The following is a 25,721-nucleotide window of genomic DNA, read 5'->3' as shown; positions in this document are numbered from 1 at the left end:
GCAAGAGAATTGCTTAAGCCCAGGAGTTTGAGGTTGCTGTAAGCTGTGATGCCATGGCACTCTACCAAGGGCAGCATAGTGAGACTCTGTCTCAAAAAAATAAATAAAATCACCAAAGAAATACATATATTCCATTTTGAGAAAATCAAAAGAAATCAGTGTGTATCACATGGTCACTTACTAGGGACCCAATTAAACCACAAGAGTCTTTGGAGCCCTAGATCCTACTCTCCCAAGTAAAGCCAACACCTCTAGCTGTCCTCCACCATGGATAACCACCCCCACAGGCTGCCTGGCACCTCTCCCTTGCCAGGCACTGTTGTCGAGCACTGTCTCTTGTCAACACATGGGCTGTTTACCTCCTATAACTCCTGTCCCTTCTCCTGGGTGAGTCATCTTCTGCCTCACTACACGCGACTCTTTGGTCCAGTGCCTTTCCTGCTGGGGGGTGGGGAAATTCATTCAACAGACATTTATGGAGAGCTTGGATGATCGGGGGGGTGGAGGGGGCTGCTAAAATGGGTCTTTGAGTTGCAGAAAAAAGTATGGTGGCAGTAGAACCCGGCTGCAGGCTGGGTCAGGGGCACTTAGGGCCAGTCCTGAAGGCCAGCAGACCCTCTGCGGCCTACAGGGTCAGCTCTGGCTCCTCAGCTCAGTTTCTTCCACAGTCTGCCTACCTCCTGCCTGTGTGCCAGGTCCCCACAGTGTGCAGTCTCATTTCCAGGCTGGCTGCAGGCTTCAGGATTCTCAGAAGGCTTTAGATGTTCCCTCTTTGTTCATTTGTTCACACTCTTCTCCTCACTGGTCCCTTACTTTTGAGACCAAACATTAATCCCACATCCTTGAGGAAGCTTCCATCATTACCTTAATTTACTTTTTTTGAGTGTCACCTCCGTGGGGCCCAGAGTTGTGTGCCCAGGATGCCACGCTGTCTAGAACACCAACCATAGATCTCCTCAGTTTGGAGGAACATCTGACTCAGCCTGGAAGGCTTCCCAGAGGAGGCGACACCTGCACTGGGTTTTGAAAGGTAGGTAGAAGTTCAAGACCAAGACAAAGGAGAGCTTCCCCCATTTGCGCAGAGGTGGGGTTTGGGGACTTTTGGCAAGCGCAGTCAAGAAGTTGATGCAGCGTAGGAGGCACTGTGTGTGACCATTGCCAAGGTCCCTGGCTCTGGAATCCCAGATCATGATGTACCTCCCTCTGGAGCAGCCTCTCTTGCTAGGTCTTTGAATGCAGACTTGCGACAGGCACTGCTGGCAGCGTCACTCTGCTTATTACTCTCGAATCGCCTAGCCCATTCCAACCTGCCTTACCTCTCTTTTATCAGTCAACTCTGCTACTTCACAATACACAAAGTATTCCTATGTCCAGTCCCTTAATTCTCAGTTGTTTAGATGCAAGGAAACTGAGGCCGTTCTGTGATGTAGTGATTTGCCCAAAGCTTGTGGCTTCTAAAAGGCAGAGTTGGCTCTGGACACAGTGTTCTGGCTTCCTGGTCCAGTCTTCTCTTTCCTGGCTCAAGGGCCAGCAGATGCTGCTTGGATGGGTTATTTTTTTTTCTTGGAAGAGATACGGTCTCGCTGTGTTGCCCAGGCTGGTCTTAAACTCGTGGCCTCAAGTGGTTCTCTTGCCTCAGCCTCCCCAGATACTGGGATTCCAGATGTGAGCCACCCTTCCTGGCCCTGTTGCTTATGTTTTCTGCTAGCTTTTTAGCTGCTTTCCCATCTAGACTTGATATTCCCAGAGGGTGAGACCCTGCCTCCCCAAGATAGTAGGTCCCCCTAAAATCTGGACTGAAACAAACTAGTAGTACCATTTGGAAGAACAATGGGGAAGGCAGAGAGAGAAAGCAGCTCCCCTGGGCATGGGGTGTGATTCCTGTCCAGGTGCTTGGAGCAGATTTACCTATGGCTGTTTAGGGGGTGCATATTACAGACTTGAATTCTCTTCCTGGCGATTCTGGCAGGCTTAGTTGTCATTGGCATGGCACAAAGAACTGGCAATTAGGACGCCTGGGTTCTAATGTCAACTCAGCCCCTTCCTAGGTAGGTAGCCTTGGGCATGTCACTTTACCGCTCTGAGCCTTGATGCCTTCATCTGTCAGATGGGGGTCAAGCAGGATATGAGACGAAACGAGGTATATAAAAGCCCTCCCCACAACACAGCACCTCGAGTCAGATGCTGTTAAGTGTCCGGTGTTTTTCTTCTCTGTGTTGGAAATTGTATCTTAATGTGGAGCATGATCAAATACAGTCCTACTTGAGTGGGCATTAATGGTTTACTTTTTTTTTTTTTTGCAGTTTTTGGCTGGGGCTGGGTTTGAACCTGCCACCTCCGGCATATGGGGCCGGCGCCCTACTCCATTGAGCTACAGGCGCCGCCCCGGTTTACATTTTTTTTAAGGGTTATTCATCCAGTTACTGCTGTGAGCCAGGAGTTCTAGTTAAATATCTCAGGGTTGCTGCCAACCACCTGGGGGAGGGGTAGCAGCATCAACCCAGCTGCAGAGAGGAAATGTGACTCAAAGACACATGTGCCTGGGATTGTGCTAGATGTTTTGCACATACCAAATAATCTCTGCAAGAGCCCTCATTTTGGATATTGGCGAAAGCTTGGTGAAGTCAGCCTGCCTTCCTAATTGTTGTCTTCTTCCCTTATTTTCCATACATTCATTCCTCACATTTGCTGTGTGCAAGGTACTATACTAGGCTTTTTGGAGGGTATAGACCCTTCTCTTTTATTGATCCTCCAAAGCCCAGTTCAGACGGTCCCTGCTCTGGGAACACCACCTACTCTTGAAAGTTTAGAGCCATCTCCACCTCTTTCCTCTTTCCCATACTCCTATTTGATAAGTCAGATTTATTTCCATTCCCAAATAATTGATGCATATTCTATTCTGGAAGCTGGAGACCCAGATGACTCTAGAAAGTTCCTGGAGACTCAGATGACTCTAGAAAGTTCCTGCCTTTAGGAAGTTGATAGCCCAGTAATGGACGCGTGCACACCAAAAGGTCAAGGTAACATAGAGTGATTTGTGTTATGCTGAGGTTTTGAGGAAAATTTCAGTATAGTAGTGTTGCTACTTTGGGCCAAGATGGAGTACCATCATTGTTTGGCATTCTTTATCCTTATTATCTTCTCCAGAAACCCTTTGAAATAGGCTTTTTACATACATGGGGAAAATGAGGGTAGGAGATGTGAAGTAACTTGCTCAAGGCTACCCAGCAAGTCAGTGGCTGCATCCAGAGTAGAACCCAGTTTTCTGGCAGTGGGCCGTAAGGGCTGGACAGCTAGCTCCATGTGTCTTCATCTTCTCTGCAGGTCTGTTTGTGAGGCTGTTCTAATCTGGATTATCGTCTCCCTCATCCTCATAGCTTTCATTGATGGTAGGAAGAATCAACATTGAGAAGAACCAGAATCAAAAAGAATCAGAGCCCTCCCCAACCTGAGGGCTCTCTGGCCTCAGTGGACACCAGGGCTGAGTGCAGATCAGGTAGGCAGGGGCTGAACAGTGTGAATCATTTCTACCTCTCACCCTAGGACTTTAGTAGAGAAGAATGACCCTTCCTAGCTGAGTTAACTTAGGCTTCCTAGAAGGAACAGGCTTAGAAGATAGGAAGGATTTCATGTGGTCTTTACTAGGCCTCTAGAGTGGGAGGGAACAGTGGGGGAACTTCCCTGGAGAAGCCCATGGAAAGAAATGCGTGCCTCTAGCCCTTTGGGAACTGCTTCAGGCCTCTTTAGTTCAGGGCTGATGCGCCCCTTAGAAACAAAGTAAGAATAAAACCCGGGGTAATGTGGCAAGTGGCTGAGAACACTCTAGGTCAGATGGCCTAGGTTTGAATCCCACTTACCAGCTGTGTGACTGTGAGCAAGTTGCTTAACCTTCCTGTGCTGCAATTTCTTTATCCGTAAAATGAGGGCTTGGTAAATTGCGACCTCCCAGAGCTGTGGTAAAGAGCAAATGAGTTAAAAAGTGTCAGAGTGCACTGCTGTAAACTGTAGAGTGCAGAGTTTTCATTGGGAAGTGTTAGCTTTCATTCTTATAGTTGAGACTCATTGCTAGGGCAGTTGAAGAGGGAGTTAAAGAAATGGAATCATTGTGCAACTAGGGATCCCTTGGGAACTGGCCGAGTTGCAGCCCCAGAGCAGTCCTCAGGCCTGGAAGTAGGGCGGCAGAGCCCCCAGGGTATCCCTGAGTCCCCTGTTAGCTGGCACTGGTGGGCCCTGGAGGCCCCTTTTCCTGGTACTCCCTTCCAACTTCCCAGCCAGGGGAGGGACACAGAAGTGGGAATGGGGGTATCTGGTCATCCAGGCAACCCAGGGTGATGTGGGGCAGCCCTGCCTGTTCCAGCGCACCAGTGTCTCAGCAGATGGAGATAGTCAAGGAGATATAAGTAAATAAATCATTCTCAGGGTGGAGGGCAGAGTAGCCACAGAGGGCTGAGAACCCCCTGCCAATTCAGAGTTTGATGACATGTCTGCTCAGCGTGCCACTGTGAACTTGCATGTGTGTGTTTTCCAGCTGCCACCTACACAGGCTAGAATGAGAACCCCATCTCCACCCCCACCCCACCCTGCCTCTTATCCTGAAAGGACAGCAGGCCCGGAACTGTGTCAATCTGGCCCCTGGCTCCGAGATGCCGAATTTGACACCTTCTCACCTCCCTGCTCTAAAGAACATCCTCAAAGGAGGCCAGAAGGAGGCCTGTGTGGCTTGAGCTGACCACTGAACTTGGAGCACCGTGGGCTGTCATAGTGGGACTGGTCGTGTGGCCACTGGCAGGTCACTGGCTCTCTTCCAGTCTATGCTTCCCTGTCTGTGTAATGGAGAATTTAGATGTTCACCAAGGTCCATTCCAGCTCTCATATCTCTGGATCTGATTCCAACTGCCTCTGCCCTACCCCGATTCCATCCGGGTGACATCACCCCTGCTGCAAGTTTGGGCCCTGGAAGTTTTGCATCATTTCTTGACATCCTGGGGTCTTTCCCCAGGGCTGGGCCTGCGTCAGGATAGAGGACCTCCAACCATTCTTCCAGGCCCCTTTCACCATGCCTGATGTCAGCAAGCTTCCTATGTTTTGAGGGGATTCTTCAGAGATAGGGGCAATTGGTGGAGTCAGGGCCTTGGAGGGGAACAAGCCAGAGCAGGCCCATGGCTGCCCCTCCTTCCCTGAGCTGCTGTGTGCCTGTGTGCGTCCTCCTGATGACAACCTTCCTCCTCCCCCAGCCCTGGAAGCACTTTCCAGTAATGTGCCACCTACCCCTGGGCAAGGAGCCAAGGGTAGATCTCAGACCTTCCTCTTCAGCCAGCCGGCCCTCCCCTTTTCTCAGGGTACCCTTGGGGGTCCCTATCTCCTGCTGACTGAGAGACAGAATGGGAAAGCCTGAGAGGTCAGCTCTGGGACCCTCGGAGCTGGCTGACCTAGAGGAAACTGCCACATTACAGTCAGGAGCCCAGAACTAGCCCTAGGTGGCTCAGCTGGGCACCTCCTGCCTTCTCTTGGAGTCTGGTAGGAATGGCAGCTGTCTCTCTACCTGGTGATGAGGGCCCCAAGGTCTAGAAACGCATGGCCATCCCAGGAGCTCCTCACAGAGGCTCGGAGTCAGCCCCAGTGCCCAGCATGGCCTGGTTCAGAGAAGACACTGACGACGAGGACGTCTGAGTAAAGGATTAATTAGCCCTCTTTAAGTAGCTTGTGTGTGTGCATGTACATGCGTGTGTATGTACAGCATTTCAGCTACTGTCCATGCTGCATAGAATAGGAAAGACCTCTCTCTCCCCCCAGCCTCCTCTTCCCGGCCCTCAACTATGTCAGAGGGTTTGGCCCTGGCTTGGAGATGCTGAAATCCACACCTTCTCACCTCTCTGCTCTGACAGGAATGGACACCCTTGAAGGAGGCTATGTGGCTTGAGCAGACAGCTTGAGCTGCAGATTTGGGAAACCCTAAGCTAGAGCAGAGCTCCTGACTTAGGTCCTGGGGACCCTGCCCAACCTTGCTGAGCCTCAGATTTGTCTTCTGCAAAATGGGGACAGTATGTAGCCCCCAGGGCTGTTGTGAGGACTGAATGAGATGGCATGTGGCAGGCTCCCAGCATAGTGCCAGCCCCTGGCACGCCTTCAGGAATGATGAACATTCTTTATGCTGCTGCCCTTGGCTTGCTTCACACACCTTCCCCCCTGCCCCTGGCAGGAGCTCTGCCCACTGTCTCTTGGTGTCCAGGGCACTGTCTGGTGTCACGGAACCAGCAAAGCTCTGTGCATTGGGCTGATAGGAGGGCCTAACCTCCAGGGTGGAGGGAAGAGCTGTCCACTGCCTGCCCTGAACTATCTCTCTGGACTCTGCCTTCTCCTGAGGCAGCTATTGGTGCACATCTTCTCCAGGGCGGGGTGGGGAGGCTGTTGATGTGGGTTCCCTGGCTAGAGCTGGACTTCTGGCCTTGGGAAGCTGCTTTCTGGCCTGTGCCTGCAGGAGCCTGCTCCCCTAAGACCCTGTGCCCACCTGTCTCCTCCCAGTACAGCACAGGTCTCAGGTGTGGTGCCATTGTGTTGTCGTAGTTGCTTCTGCCTAAGTTGTCTAATTGACCTCAGTAGGTGCTGGGGAAAGAAAAACCTGGGTGATGATTGTGGACTGAAGGTTATGGGAGAGGGAAGCACCAGAAGATGCCTGCCCTAACCTGGGAAGACTGGGTAGTCAGAGGACATTTTCTGGGGGAGGAGGCAGGTAGAAGGTTATGTCAGCCACGCACAGTGGGAGCAGAGGTAGAGAGAGGAAGTAGACTAGAAGGCTGGCAGGCAAAAGAGGATGCGGCTCAACGTGGGGCAGTTGTGAGAAATTTGGCAAGTGACATGAAAGAGTTGACAGTGGGGAGGGTAGGACATGAGGCAAGGCCACATGACATAGGCAGTGCTGAAAGTTTGGGTTTTGTCCTGTACAGCAGGGGAGACTTGGACCTAACATGACCCAGCTCTTCCCAGTATTGCAGCTGCACACTGGGTGTTACTGGTGGACAAGACAGACATGGGGACTTTTCAGCAAAAGGGATGACTTTTGATCAGGTCTGTTTTCTTTGTTTTGTTTTTAAGACAGAGTCTCACTCCATTGTCCATCCTAGAATACTGTGGCATCACAGCTCACAGCAACCTCAAACTCCTGGGCTCAAGTGATCCTCCTGCCTCAGCCTCCTAAGTAGCTGGAACTACAGGTGCCCACCACAATGCCTGGCTAGTTTTTCTATTTTTCGTAGAGATGGGGTCTCACTCTTGCTCAGGCTGGTTTTGAATTCCTAAGTTCAAGAGAATCTTCTGCGTCAGCCTCCCAGAGTGTTAGGATTACAGGCATCAGCCACTGTGCCTGGCCAAGTCTTGTCTTGAAGTCAGGAGAATGCACATGGTGGCTCTGAGGTCCTCTCCTGGCCTAGGATGGGATGTTTTTCCCAATGTGTTTTGAGTATCCCCAAAGAACTTGGCACTGTGCCGGTGGTTCTGAGCCCAGATGGTGTTTGGAGTGTGAGTTTTGACTTGTAGCTGTGTTAACTTTGCCCAGATCTGTCTCTCACAATAGGAAGGGATTTGGGTGTGGGGAGGCAAGTTCCTTTTCCTTCTCAAGGATCTTGGTGGTAGTAGGAGCAAGGCGTGGTCAGATGGGTTATCAGGAATCACATGGATACTGTCTCATCCCTGTGTATTTTCCAGTCAGTAGATATTTTTTTTGAGCACCTGCTGTGTCCTCAGCCCAGGGATATATTGATAAATAGACATCAAATCTGCCTGCACAGACCTTACAGGCTAGGGAGGGAAGGACTGAAGGACTGAGAGCTTTTACCTTGAGCAAAGGGTCACACCTCTTGGCCAAGCTGATCTTGGGGGTTATGGCACCCAACGTGCAGCTCAGTACTCAGGTCTTCTCCATCCATCTCCCCGTCCAAAATTCAACAAACAAAACAACTCATAGGGAACTTGGGGATCCGTGCCCAAACTTGGTATTGAGAGAGGCCCTCTCCGATAGAGATTTTTGCTACTCTCAGCTCTGGGTTTGCAGCCCTAGGTGAGCCACAGCAGAGAGTGGCCAGCTGCTGCTGGCCAGGACACAGCTTAGGGAGATGGTCGGTGGGTCTCAAGCAGAGGGGTCTCAAGCAGAGGGGACACCTCCATGGGGAAGAAGGGTAGAGAGGTTGTATTACAAAACTATGGAGTTTGATGGGAGCTTGCGGGGAGGGCCAGTCAAACCTGGATTCTATCCTGGTTCTGCTACCAACTTGCTGTGTGACTTTGGCAAGTCCCTTCCCCTTTCTGAGTCTCAGTTTCCCCATCTCTAAAGAGCTAGAAACAATCTGGCAAATAGATTTTATCTCACATGCCAAGACTGGTTGCTGTTGACTTCTTCGAGCCCTATCTCAAGCAGGAAAGCTCGCTGTGATTATTTAAAGATGTCTAGGACTGGAGGTCACTGTACTGCAAAAACTTTGCAGACTCCAGGCCTTATTATCCCTAAGTTCCTTCCTGCACTGATATATTCTTTGACTCTTCTGTGCTTTCTTCCATCTCCTATGTTGCTTTCCTAGCAGCTGGTTGTCTGTCTTCTGCTTAAACCCGTCTGTGATGGGGAACTCTCATATTCCCTCAGATAGAATTGTTTTTTTTGGGTTTTTTTTTTGTAGAGACAGAGTCTCACTTTACTGCCCTCGGGTAGCCATGACGTCACACGGCTCACAGCAACCTCCAGCTCTTGGGCTTACGCGATTCTCTTGCCTCAGCCTCCCGAGCAGCTGGGACTACAGGCGCCCGCCACAACGCCCGGCTATTTTTTTGTTGCAGTTTGGCTGGGGCTGGGTTTGAACCCGCCACCCTCAGTATATGGGGCCAGCGCCCTACTCACTGAGCCGCAGGCGCCGCCCAGAATTGTTAAATTGTTATTGCTCATGTTGAGCCCAGATCTGCCTCCTGAACTTGTGCCTGGAAAGATGCCATGAGTTCAGGCGTAGGAGATGCCCTTAGGTGCTTGGTGCCTCCGTAACCAGTTTCTAATTTCTGCCTTCTGGAGGCATACAGAACTGCTTTCTAACATTTTATGACAGTGACAGAGAGAGCAGAAGCATATCTGATGAAAAAAGCACTTTGAAAACATCATCACTTGGTTTATATGACAACCCTGTGAAGCTGGTATTGTCCCTTCCATTTTACAGGCAAGGAAGCGGAGGCTCAAAGAGTTAACAGAGCAGCCCTCTGAGACCAAACCTGTGCACCTCTCACCAGCTACATTACTCATCCCTGGCCTTGTCCCCAAACTTCTGTTCTCCTGGCTCCCCTCAAAGCCCACGGCCTCCCATTCTCTCGCCCTCCGCAGGTTTCCATGTGATCCCCACCATCTCGAGCATCGTCCCGGAGAGCTGCCTGCTGATCGTGGTGGGGCTGCTGGTGGGGGGCCTGATCAAGGGCGTGGGCGAGACGCCCCCCTTCCTACAATCGGACGTCTTCTTCCTCTTCCTGCTGCCGCCCATCATCCTGGATGCAGGCTACTTCCTGCCACTGCGGCAGTTCACAGAGAACCTGGGCACCATCCTGATCTTCGCAGTGGTGGGCACGCTGTGGAACGCCTTCTTCCTGGGCGGCCTCATGTATGCCGTGTGCCTGGTGGGTGGCGAGCAGATCAACAACATTGGCCTCCTGGACAACCTGCTGTTCGGCAGCATCATCTCTGCCGTGGACCCGGTGGCCGTCCTGGCTGTCTTTGAGGAAATTCACATCAATGAGCTGCTGCATATTCTCGTCTTTGGGGAGTCCCTGCTCAATGACGCCGTCACTGTGGTGAGGGGGCCATGCCCACATGCACACAGCACAGACCTGAATCCAGGTCCAGCAGTGACTCCCTCCTCCACCCACTAGCAACAGTAGAAAAAACAGCTGTTGCCCCTTCCTGCTCACAGAGTGCCAGGCGCCACGCTTCAGAGCCCTTTGACGTGGATTATCTCATTTAATCCTCATGACAGCTTCAGGAGATGCTTATTCTCATTTTCCAGAGGAAGAAATAGGCCCAAAGAACTCAAATAACTTGCTAAAATATGATAGAACCAGTTTGTGATTGAACCAGGTGTGTCTGACTCTAGGGGCTGAGCTCTTGGCTTTAGGTCATAGGCTCCCTGTTTGACTTGCATTTTGATGTGATCTTGAACAAATTACTTATCCTGTTTGTGCTTCAGTTTCCTCTTTATAGACCATTTAATCTGAGGGGCCTTTCAGCTCTTATCTTGATCATATCTTAAGTTAGAATTTGGTTTGTGCAGAGTTTGAAAGCAGCATTATGAGAAAGAGTCTTGCCCCTCAAACTTCCAGAAAGTGATGAGTAAAATGAATTGGCCTTGATTGGCCACTTGTTTGCTGTGTGACCTTAAGCAAGTGACTGTACCTCTCTGGGGCTCACTTTGGACAGCTGCAAAGTGGCAGAGCATTAGTGCTTTCCTCCAGGGTCTAGGGAGGAGAGGACAGATACCCCCAACTCAGGGTCTGCATATGCCCTTCCTTCCTGCTCTTTGCCTTAGGAGACAGATGTGTGTACATGCACAGTCCTAGTGTGAGGACACCCTCACCCCTTCCTAAGCTGGCTCCCTCAGAGGCAGCTGCACATGCAGGAAAGTACAGGGCGTGTGTGCGTGCTCGCACACGCGCTCCTGCATCCCAGCCCCTCAGGAAGCAATACCTCAGAGTAGAGACAGACTGTGGCATTCAGCTGCTGGCAGCCCGTTTCCTCTTCCTCCCCTGTCCCTTTTGCCAGCTCCTCATGGGCTTGGGTAGAGCAGCAGCCTTGCCTGAGCAGGCAGGCCTCTGTCCTGGTCTCTTCTGGCATCAGCTCTTGCCCACGGTTACCGCATAAGCCTCAGTTTCCTTATCTGTGACAAAGTATTGCAGTACCCAGCCTGTCATCCTCCCAGGGCTCTTCCAGGAGTAAGAGCTAATATCACTAATGTCTGTGACACCCGTGGGTGCCAAAGACAAAACCCCTCCCCTGTTGGATCTGGATGTTGGGATCCTTCAGGTGGCACTTCAGAGGAGCAGTGGGGTGTGGTTATGCCACACAGGTAACTCAGATCCAGCTACTCGGGACCCACAGCCATGCCACCAGAAGGTGGTGATCATGACCGTGGTATCTGTCAGGTGCTTCCTGTCTGAATGTGTATTGCCTCATCTGATTTGCACATTGACTTCATGAAGCTGGCATTCTTACTATCCCAGTTTTTTGACGTGAGGAAACTGAGGCATAGAGAGGATACATTAGCCTGATAAGTGATATATCACGTTTACACACTTACCACTATGCTACACTGCCTCTCTGGGCTTCAGTGGAAATAGTATCAGGGCAGAAAGGAGGACGTTGCCTTCTGTGCCCATCGCATTGGTCTGTGTGGTGAACCATGAAGGCCCATGAATCCCCTCAGGCCAGGAGAGCATTTAGGTAGCTCAGGGCTACCAACAGATGGGACAAGATGGGCTGAGTGCGCTCCTGCTAAAGAGGCTGTCTGCTGCTCTGTGTCCCAGGCAGCGACAGGCTTGGCCAGTGCAAGTTGGGTCTTTCTGGAGCTCTGAGCATGGGTGTGAGTGCCCCATTTCCTGGGCAGTAAAGCTGGAGGCTGCCCCTGAGCTGCCTGGTCTCAGGTCTGTACCCCAGAGCCAGTCCTTTCTCATACCTTATTCTCCTTGCCTCCATGTCCTGAGGGCTTTGGTGGGTTCCCTGTCAGGGCCTAGAGACGCCTCACTGGTTCTTGCCAAAGCTGTCTAGGACCAGACTCGGGGCTGGCGGCAGGAGGAGGTAGAACCACAAAGCTGAGCCTGCTAGGGCGGCCCCAGCCCATGGCCAACAGGGAACAATTCCGGGCCCATTTCTACTGAGATTGTCAAAGGGCTTTACAGTGCCACTTAAACATCTGGCAATAGCATTACAGTAACTGTCTGTTTCCCAGTCTGGGAGATGGGGAAGCCTCAGACAGCCTTCAGTTCTGTAGCTTTGGAATTCGGTTGTTAATCACAGCTGGGGAGCTTGTGAAATAGAGATTTCTGGGCCCTAACCCAGAGAGTCCAAGTCCAGTATGGCTTGGCCTTGTATATTTTCAGAGAGCATCAGAGATTAAGAAATCACCTTCTAGGCCTCTGTGAAGGAGAGACTGGAACCCAGAGATGGGCGTGATGTGCCCAGAGTCAAACAGTGAGGGGCAGACTTAATAGAAACAGTGGTACCAACGCTGGATTGGGCAAGGTTCTGAACGCTTTAATAACTAATTAGTGACTCATTTAATCCTCACAACAGCCCTTTAGAGCTGGCACTATTATCATCCCCATGTAACAGTGGGGGGGACTAAAGCACAGGGGATGTGTGACTTGCCCTATGTATACGGATCAGGAGTGGCAGAGCCAGACTTCCAGCCTAGGCAATTTGGCTTCAGGGTCTGACCCCTTCACCAGGTGACATGCTGCAGGGTCAGTGAAAGCTCCATCCAGCCCCAGGCTGTGGTTTTGAGCACCTGATTGGCACTAGGGTTTCTCTGCTTCCGTGTGGCCTCTTCTCGTGGCCATGGTCAACAGATGGGACAAGATCACTCTGGCTAGACCCTAGGGAGCCGTGGGGCCAGGCCCCTGCCCTCCCACCCACCAGCCTGCACACCCTCCCCAGGTCCTGTATCACCTCTTTGAGGAGTTTGCCAACTACGACAATGTGGGCATCGTGGACATCGTCCTCGGCTTCCTGAGCTTCTTCGTGGTGGCCCTGGGCGGGGTGTTTGTGGGCGTGGTCTACGGGGTCATCGCAGCCTTCACCTCCCGATTTACCTCCCACATCCGTGTCATCGAGCCGCTCTTCGTCTTCCTCTACAGCTACATGGCCTACCTGTCAGCCGAGCTCTTCCACCTGTCGGGCATCATGGCGTGAGTCTGGGTGTGGCAGGCTTGGTCGGGGGGCTGCCAGCTTGGATTCCCCAGGGTTGTAGGGTCACAGAGCTCCCCAGGGGCCAGCCTCCAGCTTCAGGGATGAGACATGAACTTCAGGCTCATCGGAGGTGTCCTAGAAGAGGTGCACTTCTGCTGAGCTTTGTGGGGTCCAGGCAGCTGGAGAGAGCCCAGGCATCTAGCTCTCAGCAGATGAAGCAAGAGTGACCTGCATTAGGGCAAGCCCAGGGCATGGGAGGACAGAAGCTGGAGCTACCATTGGAACATGGAAGCCTAAGCTTGAAGTTCAGGAAAGTCTCAGGTCTAGTGGTTCTTTCTGTCAGTTATCTCAAAGGGTGTCCTGTGGTCACTGCTGGACACAGGTGCTCATCACTCCTCTCAGCAGCCCTGAGGAGGCTCAAGGCTTCCATCGAAGTGAGGATTCTCACCAGGCTTGAGTCCTGGAGGCCCCACGCCCTCTGCTGGGTCTTGAAGTGGGGGAGAATGGACATGAAGAAGCAGTGAGGCATGAGAGCGTTTCCCACAGGGGAGGACATTGGAAACAGGGTAAAACTGGGGGCTTCAGGGCAACTGCAGAGAAGCAGAGCTGGCAGGAGCAGGGCCCAGGTGTGGGTGCCAGGCTGGGAAGACTTAGGCTGCTGCTTGGAACAAAACGTACTTGTGGGAACCTCTCTGCATCGGGGGATGCCACACTCAGGGGGAATAAACCCAAGAGACCACGGACATGTTACTGACTCCCTTTGGGCAGAAAGGCTTCGGGGTGGAGGCGCAGGTCTTGGAACTGGACGGACTGTTGTTTGCATCTTAGCTCTGCTGCTCGTTGGCAGTGTGACGGTAGGCAGGCGACTTTATTTCTCCCGGTGTCAGCTCTCTCATCTGAAAAATGCAAGAGCACACCTGTGCCGGTAGGGTTGTTGTGAGAACTGAGTGGGAATAGGTGTGTAAAGCGCACAGTGGCATCTGGCCCATAAGGGGAACTCAGAACATGGGCACCTTCATTGTGGTTTCCTCAGCCCCCAGCAGTGGTGGGGTACAGAAAAGTACGGCTCGACTATGAGCCTGATCTTCGCTCTTCCCGACCCCAGACTCATTGCCTCAGGAGTGGTGATGCGGCCCTATGTGGAGGCCAACATCTCCCACAAGTCCCACACCACCATCAAATATTTCCTCAAGATGTGGAGCAGCGTCAGCGAGACCCTCATCTTCATCTTCCTCGGTGTCTCCACCGTGGCTGGCTCCCACCACTGGAACTGGACCTTCGTCATCAGCACCCTGCTCTTCTGCCTCATTGCCCGTGTGCTGGGTGAGGGCTGGGCTGGGGCTGCCCTGCGGGGGAGGAGCTGTGTGCAGGGGCTCCCCATTCCTCCTCTCTGCCATGCTGACCCCACGATGGGTCCTTTCTAAAATGAGCTTTAGGTCTGTTGTCCCCAAACCTAGCTGGTTGTCGCTTGTACTTGGTGCACTTTTAAAAATCCCCTTTATTCCTGAGCCTCATCCTCTAGGAATTTGGATTCTGTTAAAGTTGGACCAGCCCTCTGCACTTTTTGTTTTTATTTATTTATTTTTATTTATTTATTTTTTTGAAACGAGTCTCACTTTGTTGCTCTCCGAAGAGTGCTGTGGCATCCCAGCTCATAGCAACCTCAAATTCTTGGACTTTAGCAATTCTCTTGCTTCAGCCTCCTGAGTAGCTGGGACTACGGGCACCCACCACAATGCCCGGCTGTTTTTAGAGGCAAGGTCTCCCTCTGACTCAGGCTGGTCTCGATCGAGCCTGTGAGCTCAGGCAGTCCACCCGCCTCAGCCTACCAGAGTGCTAGGATTATAGGCAAGAGCCACCACACCCAGTCTTTATTTGTTTGTTTATTTATTTATTTTTTAATTTTTTTTGTTTTTAGAGACAGAGGCTCACTTTATCACCCTCAGTAGAGTGCTGTGGCGTCACAGCTCACAGAAACCCCCAACTCCTGGGCTTAGGCCATTCTCTTGCCTCAGCCTCCTGAGCAGCTGGGACTACAGGCACCTGACACAACGCCCGGCTACTTTTTGTTGCAGTTTGGCCAGGGCCAGGTTCCAACCCACCACTCTCGGTATATGGGGCTGGTGCCCTACTCATTGAGCCACAGGCGCCACCCATTATTTTTGATTTTTTAAGACAAGAGTCTCACTATGTCACCCTGGGTAGAGTGACACGGTGTCACAGCTTACAGCAACCTCAAACTCTTGGGCTTACGCGATTCTCTTGCCTCAGCCTCCCAAATAGCTGGGATTGCAGGTGCCCCCCACAATGTCCAGCTATTTTTTTGTTGTTGTTGTAGTTGTCGTTGTTTGGCAGGCCCAGGCTGGGTTCGAACCCACCAGTCCCAGTGCATGTAGCTGGCGCCTTAGCCGCTGAGCTACAAGCACTGAGCCTATTTATTTATTTTTGAGATAGAGTCTCACTCTGTTGCCCTGGGTAGAGTGCTGTGGCATCATTGTAGCCCACAGTAACCTCAAACTCTAAGGCTCAGGTTGATCCTCTTACCTCAGCTTTCAAAGTAACTGGGACTGCAGGTGCCTGCCACCAATCCTGGCTAGTTTTTCTATTTTTTAGTCAAGATAGAGTCTTGCTAGCTGGGTGTTGTGGCGGGTGCCTGTAGTCCCAGCTGCTTGGGAGGCTGAGGCAAGAGAATTGCGTAAGCCCATGAGTTAGAGGTTGCTGTGAGCCGTGTGATGGCACGGCACTCTACCCTAGGGCGGTACAGTGAGACTCTGTCTCTACAAAAAAAAAAAAAAAGAGTCTTGCTCTTGCTCAAGCTGGTCTCCCACTCCTGAGCTCAAGCAGTCCGCCTGCCTCAGCCTCTCAGAGTGCTAGGATTACAGGTGTGAGCCACCACACTCAGCCTATTTATTTATTTAAAATTTTTCATTAAGGCTCAGTGCCTGTGGCTCAGCGGCTAGGGTACCAGCCACATACACCAGAGCTGGTGGGTTCAAACCCAGCTTGGGCTTGCCGAACAACAACGACAATTCCAACCAAAAAATAGCTGAATGTTGTGGTGGGCGCCTGTAGTCCTAGCTATTTGGGAAGCTGAGGCAAGAGAATCACTTAAGCCCAAGAACTTGAGGTTGCTGTGAGCTGTGATACCACGGCACTCTACCCAGGGCGACATAGACTCTGTCTCTCTTGCATTGCCACCCATGTTGGAAAGCAGTGGGCACAATCAATAGCTCACTGCACCCTTGAACTCCTGGACTCAAGCCATCCTTCTGCCTCCACCTCTTGGTTGCTGAGAGTATAGGTGTGGCCTGCATTTTTAAAATTTTTATTATGGAAATTTTCAAATCCATAGAAAAGAGAATAGGCTAATGATCCCCCACGTACCTGTCATATCAGCTTATGATCAGTCTGGTTTCATTCTTCTCCCTCCACCCTCCTATTCTTTAGCCAGTGGAGGCCCCTGTGACATCTCTAAAGCACATCTAGGTTGTGGAACCCCCTTAAGAGTCTACCCAGGGATTTGGAGCACCCTAGACTGAGGGACTCTGGAAAGAGTGAGTTGCGTGGCCTTAATAGTGGAAGCTTCCTGGATACGCAGAGAAGTCACTGGTGCAGAAGTGAGGAGGGGCTGGGGACAGCCTGACCTGACTCCTCACTTCCCCCTCCCCTTGGCAGGTGTGCTGGGCCTGACCTGGTTCATTAACAAGTTCCGCATTGTGAAGCTGACCCCCAAGGACCAGTTCATCATTGCCTACGGGGGCCTACGAGGAGCTATCGCCTTCTCCCTGGGGTACCTCCTAGACAAGAAGCACTTCCCCATGTGTGACCTGTTCCTGACCGCCATCATCACCGTCATCTTCTTCACTGTCTTTGTGCAGGTGCTGGGCCAGGGTGGTGCAGGCCTTTGCTTTGGGGACCCTGACGGTGTTCCAGCGGAAAGAAGGGGAAACATGTGACTCAAATTGAGGTCATAGGTTCTAGTCGTAGCCTCACCACTAACTTGCTACTTGACTTGGACAAGCCACCACCCCTCCTTTTGGGGCCTCAGTTTCCCCAGTGATAAAGGGAGAATTGTGATAATGGGTCATTGTGAAATGACTGATCGGAATATAAAGTAACCAAAAGTAGTTTGGTAACTTTATATTCCAGTTTTATTTTATGCTGCCTAATTTAATTAGGAGCCCAGATAGCAGTAAGAGAAGTGGGTACAATCAGCAGGGCCAAGATCTGCCTTTGCCACCAACTCATGATAGGTCTTTAGGCAACAGATTTCATATTTTAGGACCTCAGTTTCTGTGTCTGTAAAATGGGAATAATAGCACTGCCTGGGGAAGTGGGAAGGTCTTGGAGTCAGCTGTAGCTTTGCTGCTGTGTCTTTGTGGCCCGCCTCTTGAGTTGCAGTTCCCCATCTGTGAAGTAAGGGGACTGAGCTGAGATGATCCCCAAGAATTCAGCCTGCTGATTAGTAATTTCTACATTTAAATGACCCAGGCTCAGCTGAGAGTCCCCTGCACTCCCCATCCCATGTCCCCAAGGAAGCCCAGGCTGACTCACTCTGTGGGGCCTGGGGCAATTGAGAAACACTGGGGCTCCAGAGAGCTTTGGGGCCACAGCCACCTGGGTCATCCCAGCCCAGCAGGCTCCAGGGTCGCAAGAATTTTTTGGGGACCTAACCTATACCTGTACTTTCCTGGACACTAATCCTCGTTATCCCTGTGTCTTTCCTGGACACTAATCCTCGTAAAGCCCTAGATGGGACGCATCTTTGCATTCTCGTGAGAAACAAAGGGGAAACCTTCCATGACTGGGCTTATTCTTTGTCCTTTAAAGGGAGAAGCAGCTCCCTCTTTTGTCTTCTTGCTCTGCTTCCCTTGTCAAAAATACTTTTTTCACCTTGACTTTGTAGTTGTAAGTGCTAATGGTTTTCCAAGTGAATTTTCATTGAAGGCAGCATTGGGATGGGGACCTCCCTGTGGAAGCAGCCTGCCTGGCTCTCCTACTTCTGTGAGGCTTTGGAAAGTTGCTTAACCCCTCTGAGCCTCAGTTTCCTCATCTGTAAAAGGGCAACAATGAAAGGACCTATGTCTTAGGGTTATTGTGGGTATTAAAGAGCTAATACTAATACACTTGCAACCAGGCCTGTCCCAGGGCAAGTGCACAGTTAAATTAGCTGCTGCTGTCACTATGAGGTCCTCCTGCAGTCCTGGGAGGGAGGCAGAGCAAGGCCGCTTCTCCCTGTGTACGAGCCCTGACTCCTTGGGTTTGCAGAGCGTGTCTGCAGAAGAGCCTGCCTAAGTTCTGGGATGGAGGCTCAGGAATTCCAGCACTCTTTGGTCCTGGGAGTGGGCATCCTAGCCTCAGGGGCCACACTGTCTGGGTTGCAGAGCCAGAGTGCCTGACACCCTCCTACTCCCTCAGGGCATGACCATAAGGCCCCTGGTAGACCTGTTGGCTGTGAAGAAAAAGCAAGAAACAAAACGCTCCATCAATGAGGAAATCCACACACAGGTACTGGGAGCTGGGGCTGGGGCTGGGGGTGGAGGGGCAGGAGAAGGCTCAGGGAGCTGGGTGGCAACTAGGCCTCATGTCTCCACCCTCAGTCAGCTCCTTCTTCCCTTATGCCAGTGCTGGACTGGTCCCTCTGTCCCTCAAGGCCACCAGGGACTGTCCATAGGGAAAGTGTGGTGTGAGCAGCTGGGAGCCTGAGAGGGCATCATGCCATCTCTGTCTCTAGTTGAGACCTAGCCCAGACATTGGGCATAGATCAGAGAAGGGGGCTCAGTCTGATACCAGCAGCAGAGGTTTTCAATGTCCAGCACGGGTTCCCCAGGGTTCAGGATGAGTGAGGTATAGGCACCACCTCCTGGCCACTTCTGGAACTACAGGGCTGGATGAACTGCTACAGCTGCCAAGGAAAGGTGCGGGGGAGGGGGAGGCGTTTGGAAGTTTGGGAAGGGAAGGCGCCCAGTAGTGATCCTTGACCTGGCCCTGGGCCCATTTCAGTTCCTGGACCACCTTCTGACAGGCATTGAGGACATCTGTGGCCACTATGGCCACCACCACTGGAAGGACAAGTAGGTGGCAGGCCTGGTGGGTGGCAGGCGGGCAGGGAGGGACAGGTGAGGGTCTCAGGGCATGGGAGCTGGCTCCATCCATCTCCTTCCTCCTTTCACCAGACTCAACCGGTTTAATAAGAAGTATGTGAAGAAGTGTCTGATAGCTGGCGAGCGCTCCAAGGAGCCCCAGCTCATCGCCTTCTACCACAAGATGGAAATGAAGCAGGCCATCGAGCTGGTGGAGAGCGGGGGCATGGGCAAGATCCCCTCTGCTGTCTCTACCGTCTCTATGCAGTGAGTGCCCACAGCAGACCCTGGCCCATAACCTCAGCCAGAGGCAGGCCACTGGAAGTTGGGAGAGCCCTTTATTGTCCTGTCGGGGCAGGGAAAGAGCTTTGGAGCCACAGCTGCGTGGGTCATCCCAGCCCAGCAGGCTCCAGAGTCACCAGAATTTTCTTGGGGACCTAACCTGTACCCTGTTGCCCCAGGAACATCCACCCCAAGACCCTGCCTCCTGAGCGCATCTTGCCGGCATTGTCCAAGGACAAGGAGGAGGAGATCCGCAAAATCCTGAGGAACAATTTGCAGAAGACCAGGCAGCGGGTGAGAGCCTGCTTCCCAGCCCGGCTCCCCCACAGCAGAGGATCCCTTGGCCCCTCTCCACAGCAGCCCTCCCCTGCACATGCCCCCCAGCATGCCTTCCAGAGCCCCAGCCCAGCCTCTAGCCCTCCCCCATCCTGCTCCCCTTGCACAGCTTCTGGGGCCTGCCCTGATGGCTATTCCTCCCACAGCTACGGTCCTACAACAGACACACACTTGTGGCAGACCCCTATGAGGAGGCCTGGAACCAGATGCTGCTTCGGAGACAGAAGGCCCGGCAGCTGGAGCAGAAGGTGGCCCCTGCCCCTTTCTGGGAATCTGAATTTTTCTTCCTGCACCCCACCCACAGCACTTCGGCATGCCCCTCTGAGGAAATGTGCCTATTCTAGAAACAGAGGGTTTGAGCTTGATCCCAAAGGCATGAAGAGCCATGACCCCTTGGTCTAAGCAAGGGGATGCCGTGGGGGTGGCCTGGATTAGGGCAGTGGCAGAGAGATGGAGAGGAGTGGGTAGACATAAGGGACATTGAGGAGAAGACTTGGCTTCAGTTTGAGGTGGGCTGAGAGAAGAAGAAAAGGGGTCAGGGTCATGCTGGGCCTCTTAATGGGCTGGTTGGGAGAGGTGACTGCTGTGCAGGACCCCAAGGAGGGAACAAAGTTTTAAGGGAAGGAAGGAACTGAGCTTAGTCTAAACATGTTTGATTTGAGATACTTAGGGGCCATCCAGGGCCCAGGTATCCACTCCCAAGCTGGCTTTAAGGGACTTCAGTGCTGGGGCAGATGTGGGCTGGAGCCAGAGGCTGGGGCAGCATAGGGATGTTGAAAGCTGCCCAGGAGGTTGCTGGCTTGACAGTGCCTATGACAAGCCCACAGGAGCCCCTGAAGGGCCAGGATGGGTGCCAGCATAGGTGTGAGGAAGAGAGGGTAACTGCCCCTAAGCATACAATGAGGAGTGCACTGGCCTTGGGCACCGTCCAGAGGGCTCCCTCTACCCTGACCACACTCACCTGGCTACTCTCTCTGTCAGATGAACAACTACCTGACGGTGCCAGCCCACAAGCTGGACTCACCCACCATGTCGCGGGCTCGCATTGGCTCAGGTAAGGGCCTGGTGAAGGGCCTTGGGGCTGGGCTCTCATACCACAGGCTCTGACAGGAATGGGCTTCCGAGAACCAGCTGGGAGGACAGAGCTACTCCTTGCCGGCTTCCTCCCAAGCTACAAGCTGCTTCTAGGTCAAGTGTGGCTGGGGGTTCACAGAAGGGGGCAGAGGGCCCTGCTGCCATCCCCATGGACAGAATACTGCCAACAAGGACTATGAAGGGAGCGGGGAGGAGGTAGGGCGGCTGGCAGGGAGGCAGGGGGTTTGGTACCCTTGACTCTTCAGTACATATACAGGAAGTAAGGGCCCTGGGGCAGGCGGTAACTTAGGAAGAACCCAAATCCTTGACCTTCTAGGGACACCTGTGGTCTGAGGATAGGGCCAGTTTGAGGGAAAAGAAGTATTTCCCTTCTCTGGAGTAGAGGGTTGCAAAGGCCAGTGTGATGGAGGCCTGAGGCCTGTGGATCGCTGTATTCACGGGAAGCCCCTGTGGGAGGTGCTGACACAGCTCACCTGATGCAGGCTAGGCCAGACTCAGGAAGAAAACCCAGCTTGTGTCTTGCTCTTGGTCCCCAGACCCACTGGCCTACGAGCCGAAGGCAGACTTGCCGGTCATTACCATCGACCCAGCCTCCCCACAGTCGCCCGAGTCCGTGGACCTAGTGAATGAGGAACTGAAGGGCAAGGTGTTGGGGCTGAGCCGGGATCCAGCAAGGGTGGCCGAGGAAGATGAGGATGATGATGGGGGCATCATGATGAGGAGCAAGGAGCCTTCGTCCCCAGGCACCGACGACGTCTTCACCCCTGGGCCAAATGACAGCCCCAATGCCCAGAGGATACAGCGCTGCCTCAGTGACCCTGGCCCTCACCCTGAGCCTGGAGAGGGAGAGCCATTCATCCCCAAGGGGCAGTAATGCTGCCCCAGGGCAGTGCCCATCTCACCACAGACTCTCCCACCAGAACAGGGGCTGCTGACCTGGATTGGCCCTGCCCTTTCCCCACCGCATGGCAGCTGGGCCCACAGGCCACCACACTCCCCCCTACCCTGCAGCACGGCTTCCCCTGCCTCCTGGGAAGCATCCTTTCGCCATACCTATGGGGCAGAACTGCTGTGCTGGTGAGCAGGCCCTGCTCCTTCCCCAGGCCTAGACTCTCCCGCACCACACAGGGACCAGGGCCTCAGAGGCCATCCCTCCACTCCCTCACCCTCCCTGTTCACACCAATCTTATTTCTAACCAAAGAGGCTCTGGCTCAGCGGTGGTCCTACCCAGAGGGGAAGGCACTGAGGCCTCCTTAATCAGGGGAGACACCTGGGTGCCAGGCAGGTGGCAGGAGGAGGAATCAATGACCCATGGGGCCTACTCCTGCCAGCCCTGTCACCCTGGCTGGCCACCCCAACCTGTCCTCACTCAGAGCTGCAGTCTGAGGGCATCTCTGAGCTGCTCTGCCTGGAGCTGGGGAACTTTGTACAGGGACAATGTTGTGACTTAGAGCTTTCCAAACCACTCCTTCGGGGACCACTGACCTTTCAGGGGCTGCTGCCAGAGGAGGGACTATTGGGGCTCCAGAAAGTGCTGCCTTTTTATGTTTTGTTTGTTCACACTTTCGTGTATGATTCTGTTTGCACAGAGGGCACTCCTGTTTTTAAACCCCCTGGCTGAACAGAACTCTGTCCTCCATTTCCTTCCACTTACTCCAGAGAATCAGCCCTCATTTGTGCCTGTCTGTCCAGCCTCCTCAAGTCAGTCCTCTGCCTGCTGGGCTCTTAACTGTTGCCCAAAGGCTCTGATTGCAGCAGTGACCCCCCAATGCTAATCATGATCCTCCCACAGATACTGGGCCTCTTGGCACCTGACCTTGATTCCTGCTGGCCTGGTGAGGCCTGGGAAGGCTTTTCTTACTGCCCCCACCCCAGGGTTGGGCCCTGAAACCCCTTCCTCATGTGTACCACCCCCAGCTTGCCATGGAGCCCAGTGCTGGGAGAGGAGGCCTCCCTTGAGGATCTCTTGCCCACAGAGACTGGTCAGGAGGGCAGAATGCTGGGCCCCAGCAGCCTTTGCTCACGGCCCTCTGCCCTCCTCCTACCCCCTGCCATGGCCAGTCCTGTTGGTGTGTGTTCTCCCCAAGACAGTTCCTGCCCCAGGTTCATGCAATATCAGGATTGTGCCCCTCTTTTCAGTGGACTGGGCCCCTCTTTTCAGTGGATTGGGCCATGGGTCCTTGGCCCATCTGTCCATCCTCTCCATGCAAGTGCTGTTTTGAGCAGGAGTCATCATGCAAGGGTGACATTGACAACCATATACAAAGCCACTGCAGCTGCTGCCGCTCTGCCGCCTGTACAGAAGAAACGGAATCTTTTTCATATTCTAATAAATCAATGTGAGTTTTTGATAGAGTCAAGAGCTGCTTCCTGGGGATGAGGGGCTTTAGGAAGGAGGTTGGCTGTGGGCTGGGAGCATTTAGCTCACAGGCTGGCACAGAATCATTAGTAGCTGTCAGCTGCTGGTGTGGATATTCCATGTGCCATGCACCGAGATAACAACGGTGAACAAAGCAAGACGCTCCTTGGCCTCAAGAGCCCCCAGCCCAGCAGGAAAAGCAGCATTTATTAGACATTGAGCAGGCTGGAAAAGCCCAGTGTGTCTGTGAGAGAGATGAATAAAAGGCAGAGGGTGAGGAGGGGATGGCATGAAGGACTTTCCTGAGTAAGTGATGACCCAAGAAAGGACTAAAGAATGAGCCAAGTTAACCAGGTAGAGAGAAGGTATCTCAGAGTTCCCAAATACTCTACTTGGGAACTGTACACACAAACACTCTGGGATCTAAGAAAAGGTAGGGATGGCCCGGTCAGAGAATGACAGCAGGCGACAAGGAGGGGACCTTGAGGTCCATAGTTACAATTTTGGTCTTTATACTAAGGACAGTGGAAAGTCATTGACATTCTGTTTTTCTGTAAAACGGACAGCAACCCCTGCATGAAATATGCTTAGGTGTGAGGAGGTTAGCACGTCCAATCTGTAAAATGGCTCAGTGAGTAGGGCGCCGGCCCCATATGACGAGGGTGGCGGGTTCAAACCCAGCCCCGGCCGAACTGCAACAAAAAAATAGCCGGGCGTTGGGGCGGGCGCCTGTAGTCCCAGCTGCTCAGGAGGCTGAGGCAGGAGAATCGCGGAAGCCCAAGAGCTGGAGGTTGCTGTGAGTCCTGTGACGTCATGGCACTCTACTGAGGGCAGTAAAGTGAGACTCTGTCTCTACAAAATAAATGAATAAATAAAATAAAAATGAAAATCCAAAATCTGGAAAATTCCAGAATCCAGCACTGTTTAAGCTCCAACCTGGCTCCACAAGTGGGAAATTCTATACCTGACTATATGTGATTGGTCGTGGTCAAAACACAAAACTTTTTCATGCACAAAATTATTTTAAATATTATATAAAATTGCCTTCAAGCTGGGCCATGTGCAGGGGCTCACGCCTGTTAATCCTAGTACTCTGGGAGGCCAGGGTGGGTGGATTGCTTGAGCATGATTTTGAGACCAGCTTGAGCAAGGGTGAGACTCTGTCTCTAAAAATTGGCGGGCATTGCAATGGGAGCCTGTAGTCCAAATTACTTGGGAGGCTGAGGTAAGAGGATCGCTTGAGCCCAGGAGTTTGAGGTTGCTGTGAGCTGTGACGCCATGCACTCTGAAGGTAACAAAGCGAGACTGTCTCAAAAAAAAAAAAAAAATTCAAGCTGTGTGTGTAAGCTGTATATGAAACATGAATGAATTTCATGTTTAGACTTAGATCCCATTCTCAAGATATCTCATTATGTATGTGCAAGTATTGCAAAATTCAAAACAGTCCAAAATTTGAAATGCTTCTGTTTCCAAGCACTTTGAGGGAAACACAACCTGCCATGAGCTCAGTTCAGCAGATTGGACCCCTGAGCTGCATTTCCCAGAGCTGGCCGCCAGAGGGCAGTGGGGCCTTGGCGCACACCCCAGGCATACTTTGAACCCAGGTTGTCCCAGAAAGTGTCTCCTTCCAAGCCTGGGGCCTGAGTGTGGAGCCAGTTTGACTCACGAATTATGAGGTGGTCAATGACAAAAGGATTGAGGAATCACACTGTCCTTTCCCAGCAGGAAATGAATGCTACAGTTATTCCTCTGTATTTTCTGGGTTTTGGTTCTAGGACTCCCATGGATACCAAAATCCTGGGATGCTCAAGTTCCTGATATAAAATGGTGTAATACTGTCAGCCCTCCACATCTGGGAGTCCATCTACATCCATGGATTCAACCAACTGCAGATTGAAAATACTTGGGGAAAAAGGCTGGCTTTTGCCGATAATCCTAGCACTTTGGGAGGCTGAGGCAGGAGGATCGCTTGAGCCTAGGAGATCCCCAGAGTTTCAGACTAGCCTGGGCTGGACTCTATCTCTAAAAATAATTTAAAAATTAGGCATGGTGGTGCACACCTGTAGTCCCGGCTACTTGGAGAGGCTGAGGCAGGGGATCTCATGAACCCAGAAGTTTGAATTTGCAGTGAGCTGTGATGATGCCACTGTACTCTATCCTGGGCAACAGAATAAGATCTTGTCAGAAAATATTTGGAAAAAAATTTTATTATTTATTTATTTTTATTTATTTTCTTTTTTTATTTTCTTTTTATTTATTTATTTTCTTTGAGACAAGAGTCTCAAGCTGTCACCCTGAGTAGAGTGCTGTGACGTCGCAGCTCACAGCAACCATCAAACTCTTGGGCTTAAGTGATTCTCTTGCCTCAGCCTCTCAAGTAGCTGGGACTACAGGTGCCCACCACAACGCCCAGCTATTTTTTTGTTGCAGTTGTTATTGTTGCTTTAGCTGGCCTGGGTCAGGTTTGAACTTGCCAGCCTCAGTGTATGTGGCTGGCTCCCTACCTACTGAGCTATGGGTGCCGCCCATGGAAAAAAATTTTTAAACACAAGAAAATAAAAGATAATACAAATAGTATAACAAGTATTTACATAGTATTTTCATTGTATTAAATATCAGAAGTAATCCAGAGAATAGTTGACATAT

The 25,721-nt window shown here is 52.1% G+C and overlaps 1 protein-coding gene across 1 annotated transcript in view; it reads left to right on the top strand.

Moving 5' to 3' along the window:
- Positions 1-23,065, top strand: part of SLC9A1 (solute carrier family 9 member A1) — a 55,790-nt gene extending 32,725 nt beyond the window's left edge. The window contains exons 2-12 of the mRNA XM_053577047.1: positions 9,353-9,813; positions 12,668-12,918; positions 14,025-14,242; positions 16,595-16,797; positions 18,338-18,427; positions 18,923-18,993; positions 19,096-19,269; positions 19,464-19,578; positions 19,767-19,868; positions 20,602-20,674; positions 21,252-23,065. Coding sequence (XP_053433022.1) covers positions 9,353-9,813; positions 12,668-12,918; positions 14,025-14,242; positions 16,595-16,797; positions 18,338-18,427; positions 18,923-18,993; positions 19,096-19,269; positions 19,464-19,578; positions 19,767-19,868; positions 20,602-20,674; positions 21,252-21,589 — 2,096 coding nt within the window. The 3' untranslated portion in view covers positions 21,590-23,065. The remainder of the gene's footprint in view (positions 1-9,352; positions 9,814-12,667; positions 12,919-14,024; positions 14,243-16,594; positions 16,798-18,337; positions 18,428-18,922; positions 18,994-19,095; positions 19,270-19,463; positions 19,579-19,766; positions 19,869-20,601; positions 20,675-21,251) is intronic.
- Positions 23,066-25,721: the final 2,656 nt, after the last annotated feature.

This window comes from Nycticebus coucang, chromosome 22, assembly GCF_027406575.1.
Source record: "Nycticebus coucang isolate mNycCou1 chromosome 22, mNycCou1.pri, whole genome shotgun sequence".
Taxonomy (NCBI): Eukaryota; Metazoa; Chordata; class Mammalia; order Primates; family Lorisidae; genus Nycticebus; species Nycticebus coucang.
Note: the sequence above shows the minus strand (reverse complement) of the source record. Positions and strands in the feature narration are given on the sequence as shown.